We start from the raw sequence: 12,319 nt of genomic DNA, 5'->3' as shown, positions 1-12,319 counted from the left end.
AATGCCGATTCTGGCTGCCAAGAGACTCTCCGCCAGGTCATGGCTTATATTGTGATAGCTCCGTCTGTGTGATAATGTCTCTCTCTGCTGGCCAAAACCTACAAATACAGGCCTCTGCTTGCCCACACAACCCTTGGAGATGACTGCGTGGCCAAAAGGATGCCAAGGAAAAGGCAGGTGGGCAGGAGGAGAGAGAGTGGGTAAAACATGGTTTTTTCCCCCATCTGGAACAGAATCCGAGCAACCTGTAAGTAGTAAGGTATTTAAGAAGGCTATTGACAAGCCAGAAGGTGTGCAGAGGAGAGAGACTAAGGTGGTCAAGAATCTGGAAACCAAGCCTGATGAGGAATGGGTGAAGGAGTCTGGGAAAGAGGACACTGAGAGAAGATAGGAGAGCCATCTTCAAATATCTAAAGGGCCATCACATGGAAGAGGGAGCAAGCTTGTTTTCTCTGGCTCATGGCTCAAACCCATGGCTTCAAGTTACAAGAAATAGGAGGAATTTCTGGTGGTTAGAGTTGTCCAATAGTGGAATGGGCTCCCTTGGAAGGTGGTGGACTCTCCTTCCTTGGAGGTTGGACAGCCAACGATCATGGATGCTTTAGCTGAGATTGCAGGGGGTTGGGGTCCCTTCCAACTCTATAATTCTATGAACTTATGAAAGATCTTGGGTGGTGCTGTGGGTTAACCCACAGAGCCTAGGACTTGCCGATCAGAAGGTCGTGGTTCGAATCCCCGCAATGGGGTGAGCTCCCGTTGCTCGGTCCCTGCTCCTGCCCACCTAGCAGTTTGAAAACACGTCAAAGTGCAAGTAGATAAATAGATACCGCTCTGGTGGGAAGGTAAACAGTGTTTCCATGCGCTGCTCTGGTTCGCCAGAAGCGTCTTAGTCATGCTGGCCACATAACCCAGAAGCTGTACACCGGCTCCCTCGGCCAGTAAAGCGAGATGAGCGCTGCAACCCCAGAGTCATCCGCGACTGGACCTAATGGTCAGGGGTCCCTTTACCCTTTACCTTTATGAAAGATCTTAAGGTCCAAGACCAGAAGTTTGTTTACCAAGGTCTGGGAGACGGTAGATTTGATCTCTGAAGATGATCCGGTCAGGTTTGTAGACGGGAGGCTTCCAGTTGCGTTGCAGAGCAAAGAGGTGGAGCAGCTGAGAAGGACGGAGTTGATCTCTCCATTGGTTGGGACCAGAACTAAGAGCAAAAGCAAAAGCAAACGAAAGCTTCAACCAGCCCTATCCTCCAGGCTCAAGGCAGGTAAAATTTGATGTGCCTTGTTGCACTTTTTCCGAGAGACGCTGTCCTGTTCCTGCACACCTCCCCTTTTATTGCAATGTGATATGTGCAGGAGAACTTCTCACTATTGTATGCTGTGCTGCCTGTCAGTCAGCTAATGGTTTGCAGGCATCTCACAAAGCCTCAAGGATCAGCTGAGCACCATGTGCAGCGCTATGCCAGACCTGACAAGCAGCTGATCGCTGGGGCTTTTGCAGCTCAGCGCATGGAGCTTTCCAACCCCTGAACATCAGCCGACGGCCATCGTGGGACAAGCCCAACATCCTGCCTTAGATAGTGAGCGGCCAGCTGCTTCAGGGCTCTGCAGGCCCCTCCGATCAGCCTTGGGTTCAAGATTCAGGTTCACAGCTCTTCTCGTTTAGTTCCCCAGCTCCACTGTCTCTCCAAAACCCCAGGCGAAAAAAGGACTTTCCTAGGCTAATGCTGGAAATCCTCTCAAGCTGGAAATGCTTGAAGGCTTCTGCATGCAAGGCTTGCGCTCTACCCCAAAGTGATGTTCGGCCTCATTGCAGTCTCCAGTCCTCTTTAGCTGACATTCTTGAATTGCAGAGGGCTGGACTAGAGGACCTTTGGGGTGCCCCCCAATTCTGCAGTTCTACCGTTCTGCCTTCCCCCTTGGCCTCCCGTCACCCTCAGCTTTGCAGGAACCAGACTGGATAAACAGGGGTGCTAGAAAAATGCAGTCTGTGCTGCTTATAGAAGTAGTGTGACTCATGCAGCACGTTGGCGATTAATATACACAGAACAATAATTATACATACTTTATCAACCTTCTGAGAAAAATACAAAACATTCAACAAAGCCACAGAGACCTGCGAACTACCCAGCCTAAAACAAACTTGTAATGTCTGGTTTCAATAGATTTTTCAAATGCTTAACTCAGTCTTTTAGATAAGTTCATGAAGATACCAACGAAAGGTTGTTGTTGTTGTTTAGTCATTTAGTCGTGTCCGACTCTTCGTGACCTCCTGGACCAGAGCACACCAGGCACTCCTGTCTTCCACTGCCTCCCGTAGTTTGGTCAAACTCATGTTAGCAGCTTCGTGAACACCGTCCCACCATCTCGTCCTCTGTCCCTTCTCCTTGTGCCCTCCGTCTATCCCAACATCAGGGTCTTTTCCAGGGAGTCTTCTCTTCTCATGAGGTGGCCAAAGTCTTGGAGCCTCAGCTTCACGATCTGTCCTTCCAGTGAGCACTCAGGGCTGATTTCCTTCAGAATGGATCGGTTTGATCTTCTTGCAGTCCATGGGACTCTCAAGAGTCTCCTCCAGCACCAGAATTCAAAAGCCTCAATTCTTTGGTGATCAGCCTTCTTGATGGTCCAGCTCTCACTTCCATACATCACTACTGGGAAAACCAGAGCTTTAACAATACGGACCTTTGTTGGCAAGGTGATGTCTCTGCTTTTTAAGATGCTGTCTAGGTTTGACATTGCTTTCCTCCCAAGAAGCAGGCGTCTTTTAATTTCGTGACTGCTGTCACCACCTGCAGTGATCATGGAGCCCGAGAAAGTAAAATCTCTCACTGCCTCCATTTCTTCCCCTTCTATTTGCCAGGAGGTGATGGGACCAGTGGCCATGATCCCAATGAAAGGTAAGTTCAGTGTTATTCACAATGCCGAGATAGATAGATAGTTGTCGTTGGTATCTCGTTGGTATCTTCATGAACTTATCTAAAAGACTGAGTTAAGCATTTGAAAAATCTATTGAAACCAGACATTATAAGTTCATTTTAGGCTGGGTAGTTCGCAAGTCTCTGTGGCTTTGCTGAATGTTTTGTATTTTTCTCAGAAGCTGGATAAACAGAGGGTCTTGAGGCCACCTGGAGGCCCAGGTCTCTCCTGTGGATATTCCCATGAATCCCCCTCCCCAAAAGAAGGGCACGGCCCCCCTGAGCTGCCTCGGTTTCCCCCAAGCACCCACATGCAGTAAGTCTGGGGCAGGCCACAGCGGGACCCAAATCTGGAGAGGAACCGGTTCTCGAGGTCCAGGGTGGTTTCCCCGATTTTCTCGTCTTTGGACAAGAGGTCGTAGTCGTAGAGGGTGACCTTCAGATCCTTCTCCAGGGGCAGAATGCACGTCAGCTCAAACATCCTATGGGGGGGGGGAGGAAGGCTCAATGTTACTCAGGTGGACAGGGTCACTTTTGCTACACTTGCTTAGCAATGTGTTCTGTGAACTGCCCTGAGACCTCCAAGCATAGTGTGGTATATAAATTCAATTAATAATGATAATAATAATTAATTTTATTGGTTGCTTGGTTGCTTGGTTACACACTGTATTGTTGATTGATTGGTTACAGTCCAGGGGTCAGCAAACTTTTTCAGCAGGGGGCCGGTCCACTGTCCCTCAGACCTTGCGGGGGGACAGACTATATTGGGGGGGGGGCGAACGAATTCCTATGCCACACAAATAACCCAGAGATGCATTTTAAATAAAAGCACACATTCTACTCATGTAAAAACACGCTGATTCCTGGACCATCCACAGGCCGGATTTAGAAGGTGATTGGGCCGGATCCGGCCCCCGGGCCTTAGTTTGCCTACCCATGAGTTACACATTTAGCAGAGCACGGGACTCTTTTTCAAAAAAATTAAATTTATTAACCAGGCCTTTGGTTGACCTGCTTGACATAATATGCCCTTTTGAAATGTGTCTCTTTTCGGGGAGTGGGGTGTTATTGGGTTGTTGTTTTTATTCTGACTATATGTTGTGATCTTTTCTGTGAAACACCCTGAGATCTCTGGGTATAGGGCGGTATATAAACTCAAGAAATAAGAATAAGAATAAGAATAAGAGGTATTAAAGAAGGATTACAGAGGGAACCTTTCCCTCTTCCCTTCCACACCCCCAGGTGTCTACATCTATGCCTGGCCTTGCATTCACCCCTTACTTTCCAAAGACGGGCTCCAGCGTGCAGGGGAGGTAATGATCCTGGTCATTGATGGATTTCTTCCCCACAGATATCTTGACATAAGGGTCACACTGCAGAGGAGAAAAGAAAGGTGGTCAGTCAAGACAGGCTCTCTGCAGACCCAGGTAAGGTTACCTGGGCATGTCTAGCCAATGGAGAGATGCAAACAGAGGCAAATGAGATCCCCACCTCCTGACCCCCAAAGATTACGTGCTTGTTGCTTGGTTTCATAAATTTTGTACAACGTTTGATAGTAAAAGAACCTCAAAGCACATATTGTTTCTTGTTAGGGCTGCCATACGTCCAGATTTCCCCAGACATTACCGGGATTTCAAAGGCAGAAGCAACTTCCGGGGGGAATTTCTGGAAGGTGGCGGTTTCTCCTGGATCTTAGGCAAATGAACCAAAAAATTGTGGGGTTTTTGGCATTATTGTTAAAAAAAAAAAATGTGATGGCCTGGGATTCAGACTCGGATGCTGAACCTGAGGGATCCCAGCCTGCACAGGATTCCCTGCCTCCAGGACTGGCTGAGCCAAGGCTGGGGCTTGAGCCTGAAGGGTCCTCACCTGTGCTGGATCCTCAGGTGCAGGCATCAGCTGAGTCTGCTCTGGCTCCTGAGGTGATGGAGGACCCATTGCCTGCAGGTGCTCCACTCTCAGCCCCGTCAGGGGAAGCTGAGGCTGCCTCTGGGTCCGGTAACCCTCCAGCCTCTCCTGAGCTGCAGAAGCTCGGGGCGGAGAGGCGGAGGGAACTAAGTTCCCGCAGGAGGAGTGCTTGCCTCCAGGCCAGGAGAGGCGAGTCACCAGAGGATCGGGGCCGCTCCATGCCTCGGGGCAGATAAAAGCCAGCCAGCCCCAGGCCCAAGTTGCGGGAGCAACATTGTTGGTTGCTAGTTCCTGTCTGAACCCTGTCCTGCTTTTCTGCCTGAGCTCCTGTCCTGCCCTGGCTCCCTGCTTGCAAGCCTGTTCCTGACTTCACCCGACTCCCTGCCCTGCACCCAGCTCCAGCTACTACGGACTGTCTCCATGTTGCACCTTTGACCACGGACCGGACTTGGACCTCGCCTCCTGGGTAACCCACGGGACCAGCACAAAAAAAGGCTTTGGTGTTTACCTAAGAAAAGATCTTCTTAAAGAAAGCTCAACAACATTTGGGGTGTCCTGCTGGTTTTTCCTTTTTGAAACATGGCAACCCTATTTTGGATAGCTATTGGGTTGTTGTTTTTATTTTTATTAGGTATTTTGTGGTTTTATATCTTGCTTTTATTCTGTAAACTGCCCTGAGACCCCCAGGGATCCTACCTGCCTGCCCATCCTCTCCCAGGCTTACCTTTCCGTTTGAGTCCTTTGGCTGCAGATCAAAGGCCCGGATGATGTAAACACGAACGAGGCATTCCTGGGGGCCTCTGGCTGGAAGCTGGTGGAACTGGCGAGGGGGAACTGCCACCGTGGGGTCATCCGGCAGAGGGTAGATCTTGAAGGCGCCCTGCAAGCCAAGTGGGGAGGGCCATTAGAGCCTGCCATCAGCAACTCCCTGCCCCCTACAGCCAAGCTCAGCTGGGTCACAGCTTACAGAGCAGGACCCAGAGGGCTCACACTGTGAACCAGCCCATCTCTCGAGGAACGCAATGGCTGTGACCCTCAGGAAAGAAGGTGGCTCTGGCTAGGAGTCCATCTTGGCCCTGAACAGGGGCAGACCTATATTTGGGGGGGCCTGAAACTTAAACTGTCATGGGGGCCCCTTTGCAACCAGCAACGAGGTGTGGGTATCCACGGTTATCTTCTTCCATGGGGTTGTTCCCCGACGGGTGACCACACCTTTGCAACATCTATGCTACATTGGGATTGTTAAAATATATACAATGAAAAATTAATCCATTTGACTCGAATTAATGTGACTCTACTAGACGCAACAAAATTAAGCAATGGGGTCTCTTCTGAGGCCCCTCTGGGATTAGGGGCCCGAAGCTTTGGCTTCGTTCATTTCATAGCATAATGCAAGGTGGTCAACAAAAGAGGTTTAAAGACTCTCTCAAGGCAAATCTTTTTAAAATGCAGTATAAACACCAACAACTGGGAAACACTGGCCTGTGAGCGCTCCAGTTGGAGAACAGCCTTTACCAAAGGTGTTGTGGACTTCGAAGACACTCGAACTCAGGACGCAAGGGAGAAACATGCTAAGGGGAAGGCATGCTTGGCAAACCCTCACCATGATCAACTCCCACCGTGATCAACTCCCACCTCCCACTGTGGAAGGATGTGTGGATCCAGAATTGGCCTCCACAGTCACTTATGGACCCACTGTTAAGACTGTGTTTATGGAAGATAATTTTATTCAGCTATGAGGGATTGCTGAAGAAGAAGAAGAAGAAGAAGAAGAAGAAGAAGAAGAAGAGCAATCGTCCCCATGCCCTCCGGTATCTGAAAGAGGTTAGCAAACCTTGAATTCCCCCACAATGGTCGGGTCTTCATTCGAATCCTGAGTCTTGCCACGGTACAGCTTAAAGGTGTTGCAGAAATCCGAGAGACCCCCAAAGTCTTCTACGCTCTCCAACTCCGTTTCATAGACCTAAGGGAAGAAAAACGTGGGTTCAGTTTGTCCAGTTGGGAGGGGTCCCAAAGGACCAGGGACGCCGACTTGCCCCCCACTGCTTGCCTGTTGGTGGGGCGGGGAGTGCAGGAGGTAATCTTCACCCTCCAGAAGTCCCGGTCCCGCTCGGTGCACCAGCACTCGCCCGGGAGTGGCGGGGGATAACAGCCCCTTCAGTATTGGGGTGGGGGGCTCAGACCCTTGCCCAGAAATACTTAGGGGGCTGGAGCTCCTTCTGCCCCCTATAGTTGGCGCTTCTGCAGAAGTCGTGTACCTCAACTCCCTGCAAAGTCATTCCCTGTTCAAGAATCCCTCAGAGATGGCCTCCAAGCTCTCTTGAGAAACCTCCAAAGTAGTCCATTCCACTGTTGAATGGCTCTTATCATCTGAAATTTATCCCTAATGTCTAGTTAGAAACCTCCTCCCTCACTGCAGGGCGTTGGACTAGATCAGGCATAGGCAAACTCGGTCCTCCAGATGTTTTGGGACTACAATTCCCTGGTCCTGACCACTGGTCCTGACAGCTAGGGATGATGGGAGTTGTAGTCCCAAAACATCTGGAGGGCCGAGTTCGCCTATGCCTGGACTACACGATCCTCCAGGTCCCTTTCAACTCAACAATTCTATGGTTCTGAGACTTCCGGGTTGGCGCCATCGCCGAAAGGCGGACTCCCTCCGAGCTCCGGAGGGAGCCTGCTCGGCAGGGGTTGGGTCCTACCGCGCCGGCGACGCGGGGACCCTCAAAAACCACGGGCACGGAGCCCGTGGACATGGTTGACTCGGCGGACACCGTTAGCGCCCCCCGACCCGCGAAGGAGCCTTTTTAAAGGCTACGGAGCGGGGGATGGGGGTGGCGTGGTGCTATGAGTCCTCTGCTTTCCCTGCCGAGCGAAGCCGCATGCCATTCGACGGAGAGAGCTGACTTCTTCTATTGAAAATTTGGACTTTAAACAGCAACCCGTGAGTAAATCTGGAAATCGGACTTAAAAGGAGAAGAAGAAAAAAAAAATTCGGATTCGGCACGAGCGGGGGAGATCCAAAAAGGAAGTCAGTCTCCCCCCTATTGTAGACATTTTAAAACAAGGATTTGGCAACTAAGGTCGAGAAAGGAGCTTTGCTTCTGTTTATTGATAAAAATTATTAATTCCACGATGGGAAATTATAAGAACTGTGCTGGAGGAGAAGAGTGGATGGTGAGAGTGAAAGTGCAACCCCCCCCCCCGGGAACCGGGGCGATCCGCGAGAGAGCCTGGTGAAGAGAGACAGAGACTTTGACAGCTGTCAAAGTAGCTGTCAAAGTTGGAGAATATAAAGAGGATTTTGCTATGAGGACTTTGCTGGTTAGTTTTGTTACAATTTGGATATAAATTGTCGAAAATAAGGAATAACAATTTGACTTTTGGATTTGAGGAAACAAAGTTACTACAATCCCCCTAGAGGGGCTTTGGGACATTACAAGAACGGTCGTAATTGGAAAAATACTCTTGGAATCGTACAGGACTTGTTATCTTCTGGGAAAGCTGCAAAAACGAAACAGTATTTTGTCTACAGAGGTGTTTATATTTAAAGGAGACAATAGAATCATTATTGAAGAATGGAAGGGACTGGACGTAAGTTTTTGTTCCTGAACTAACAACAACCTCTGTAGAGGTATCAAATTTCTGAATTAGAACGTTTTTGCAGCGGAACAGGAAAAGAAACCTGAGAAAGTGAGAAAAAAGAACAAAGGACTGATGACGACTTGGAAAGAACAAGGGAGGAGCCATATTATTGTGAAAGACCAAGGAAAACTAAAGGCCTGTTAGGGGCCTCTTTAAGACTGGGCGTTTGAAGTTAAACATTACTAAAAAAAGAGAAAACCGGCAAGGTGGAACCAGCTATGGACGTGAGATCTCCAGGCTGACAGTAGATAGATTGATGGACATGGGGATTCGAAACCGGGGAAGGGTGGGGGGAGACCTGGAATCCAAAGGGTGTACAATTATTTTTTGAATTTTTTTTATATTCTTTACTTTGTTTGGACATGTTTATCAAAAAAAGGGAATTCGTGGAAGGAAATTGGGGTGGGCCTTGGGGGGAAAAAAACTTTCTTTTAATGATGAGGGATGGTGGAATGTAAAGGGAAAGTGGTTATATTACTAAATTGAATAGTGGGTTAAACAAAATAAGTTTTAAATTGGGAGTAAGAACTTGTGGAACTAAATCAATGAAAGGGGAATACAATAGGGAGGGGGTTGGGGGAGTCCTGGAAAGATGTTAATGAAAGTAAGGTTTTAATTTGTTAAGGTTTATTTTTTCTTTTTCTTTTGTTTTTTCTTTTTTGAGTTTTGGAAATTTCAATAAACATGATTTTAAAAAAAAACAATTCTATGGTTCTGTGGTTCTTTCTCATCATGGGGCTATCAGTTTGGGTCCTGCCCTCCAGAGCAAGAGAAAACAAGCTTGCTCCCTCTTCCATGTGACAGCCCTTGAGATAATTGAAGATGCCTATCCTATCTCCTCTCAGGCTCCCCTTTTCCAGGCTAAACATATCCAGCTCCTTCAACCATTCCTCATCAGGCTTGGTTTCCAGAGCCTTGATCATCTTGGTCTCCCTCCTCTGTACACCTTCCAGCTTGTCCATATCCTTCTTCAACTGGGAGGCCTAGAACTGGACACAAGACTCCAGACTGGTTCTGACCAGAACAGAGTGGTCCTATGACTTCCCTTGATCTGGACACTAGACTTCTGTTGCTTCCGAGGAGCTGGTGAAGCTCAGAGTGGCCACTGTCCCAGACACCTCCCTGGCTAAGTTTCAGTCTAACCTCACAACCCCCTCCAGCTCGAGTCCCAGGTGCTGCAATTTCACCTCCTAAGCAACGACCACCATCCTTCCCCTCCCAAGGAAGGTCTCCCTCACGGCCCTTCACTTCATCAAATCTGGCCCTCTCTGAAAAAAGTTTGGACACCACTGATCTAAGGTTATTGATTTCGATTGCTGCTGCCCACCATCTAATGCCATAAACAAGAGGAAGGAACTCTTTTCACATTAGTGATTGCTCTTTGTAAACTGAAGTAAGCAGCATACAAATTGTGTTACCTAAATATATAACAATAGCACACTTTGCTATTACACTGCTTTTACAATTTGGTTTTGATGCTTTCAGATGCCCTTGCCACCCAGGAACCAATTTAACTGCATTGCTCAAATAACTGGAAAAATCCTTTCCTTTGCATAGTATTATCAGATGCTATTTGCTGAGGAATCGAGCTCTGGAGCTGTACTAATAAAGAACAAGAGGTCTCCCTCCAACCAGTTACCTTTAGCGTGTCAAAACCCTTTTCCAGGTATGAGCCGCATTTTTCCCGGTCGCCCGTGGAAGCGTAGAACTTGCTCCACCAATCGATGAACTCTTCTTCCTGAGAGAGGAGAAGCAACAATTTGTATCAAGAAATCCCGACAGCGATCGGCCCCACCTGAGCGGCTCTCGGTTTGCACGATGGGTCTCCATCAACAGAGCTCAAGAATGCACGGCGCAAGTCATTGCGGCGAAACACAACTCTCTTATTAGAAAAACCAGCGGGGAGTTTCAGTCAGTGGCGTAGCGTGGGTTGTCAGCACCCGGGGCAAGGCAAGTAATTTGCGCCCCCTAACGCGTGGATTTGCGCCCCCTAACCCGTGGATTTGCGCCCCCTAACCCTAACCCCCAATGTTGCGCCCGGTGCGGCTGGCCCCCCCCTGCACCCCCCACGCTACGCCACTGGTTTCAGTGGCTTCTGAAAAGCTGGAGCTGCAGCTCAGTTCTGCTTCTAGAATGCCCTGGGTTCAATCCCTTAAGAAAAGCCCGCTGGATCAGATCAAGACTTGCGCCATCTAGTCCTGAGTCCTGTTCTCACAATGGCTAGCTGGATTCCCCAATGGAAAACCCACAAGAAAAAAGAGCAGATCTCCCCTCCTGCAGTTCCAGCAACTGGGATTCAGTTTGATGCATTTTTAATCTTTGTTGGAAGCCGCCCAGAGTGGCTGGGGAAACCCAGCCAGATGGGTGGGGTACAAATAATAAATTATTATTATTATTATTATTATTATTATTATTATTATTATTATTATTATTGCTCTGGCTATTAGCCTCCTTCATTTATTTCCCCAATTCTCTTTTCAAGGCATCTAAGTTGACGGCTACCCCGGTCTCCTGTGGCAAGGAGTTCCACAGTTTAACACTGTGCTGCTCGAATGAGTCCTTTCTTTGTATCTGCCCTGAACCTTTCAACTTGCCTAGTTAAGTAGGTAAAGAGGAAGCCGTTGGCCTGGCTCAGTAGAAGGCACACAGAAGGCTTCGTTTGAACTGGGGGGGGGGGTTGTATAGAAATGTTATTTTTTGGGGTAATGGCTACAATTCTCAAAGTCAACTGGAGCCAAGATGAAGGAGCAATTGGTAATTCGTGAAACATCCTTAAGCAAATAAATATCTCATTTTGGAATTCCGCAAAATTCCATCACACTAACCTCACGGAGAAGCCGGGATAATCGGGGTTTATGGAGTTTGACTGGGAGCCAGGCAGGCAGGCATCTTGAGAGTCCCTGTCTCAAAAAGGCACTGCGCTGGGACCCAGAACTTTCTTTCCCCCCCCCCATACACTTCCTCCCCTCGTAGGAATATTGCATAAATCTCCCTTTTCGGCCATCCTTTTGCACTGCCTTTAAAAAAGAAAAAGGGAGGGGGGAGCTGCTTTCTAACCAAAATGCCTTTATTATGACATTCCACAGGTGCCGTGTTACAAAGAAAGCACTTTCAGTAATCTGACGATTTTACCTCTGGTCTCCTCTGCAGCCCCAAGACAAAGAAAGGGGTTAGAGGTTTCTGCTGATGTTGGGGCTGAGGTTACGGAGAATAACATGTTTTTGGTGTTTTCTAGGGGGGTGTTTTGGATGCGTGTATTTTTTTCTTTTTAAGCAAAACACCAGGAGACACAGCTGGAATGTTAACTGGAAAGGACACTGGCTGCTCAGTCGAAACAGGAAAGCCGTGCCTGGCAAGAAAGGCTAAGAAGGGAGCTGGCTTAAGCGTCTTGCGAGGGACACAGAAGGCCCTGGATCGACATTGCATGGCATCCAGAAGGGACTTTTTACCATATGTGGTGGGATTGCAGTAAGATTAGAAAATTTTGGGAAATGATATATAATGAGTTGAAGAAAATGTTCCAATTAACATTGGTTGAAAAACCTGAAGCATTTTTGTTAGGGATTGTAGGGAAAGACCTGCCAAGGAAATTTAAAAATATCTTTATATATGCGACAACGGTGACAAGAGTCTTAATAGCACAAGGATGGAAGAAACCCCGACTAAAGAACTGTGGGCAAGAGAAACTGATGGACTATGTGGAACTGGCGAAATTGACGCACAAACTGCAGGACAAGGACAACTGTGATTTCAAAGAAGAATGGGAACCTTTTGCAAAGTATTTAAAGAAACAACAAAACGAATTGGACTCCTTGGGAGGTTTTGAATAAACATTCACAAATTCATTATTAA

The 12,319-nt window shown here is 48.1% G+C and overlaps 1 protein-coding gene across 7 annotated transcripts in view; it reads right to left on the bottom strand.

Moving 5' to 3' along the window:
* DYSF (dysferlin) overlaps positions 1-12,319 on the bottom strand; it is a 201,252-nt gene that overhangs the window by 36,387 nt on the left and 152,546 nt on the right. For all 7 annotated transcript variants that reach the window (XM_081206891.1, XM_081206893.1, XM_081206895.1 and 4 more), the window contains 6 exons: positions 10,107-10,205; positions 6,657-6,785; positions 5,547-5,702; positions 4,196-4,287; positions 3,226-3,396; positions 1,059-1,201 (listed from right to left, as the gene is read on the bottom strand). In XM_081206891.1, the coding sequence (XP_081063017.1) occupies positions 1,059-1,201; positions 3,226-3,396; positions 4,196-4,287; positions 5,547-5,702; positions 6,657-6,785; positions 10,107-10,205 (790 nt within the window). The remainder of the gene's footprint in view (positions 1-1,058; positions 1,202-3,225; positions 3,397-4,195; positions 4,288-5,546; positions 5,703-6,656; positions 6,786-10,106; positions 10,206-12,319) is intronic.

This window comes from Podarcis bocagei (assembly GCF_964188305.1).
Source record: "Podarcis bocagei genome assembly, chromosome: 9".
Lineage (NCBI taxonomy): Eukaryota > Metazoa > Chordata > Lepidosauria > Squamata > Lacertidae > Podarcis > Podarcis bocagei.
Note: the sequence above shows the minus strand (reverse complement) of the source record. Positions and strands in the feature narration are given on the sequence as shown.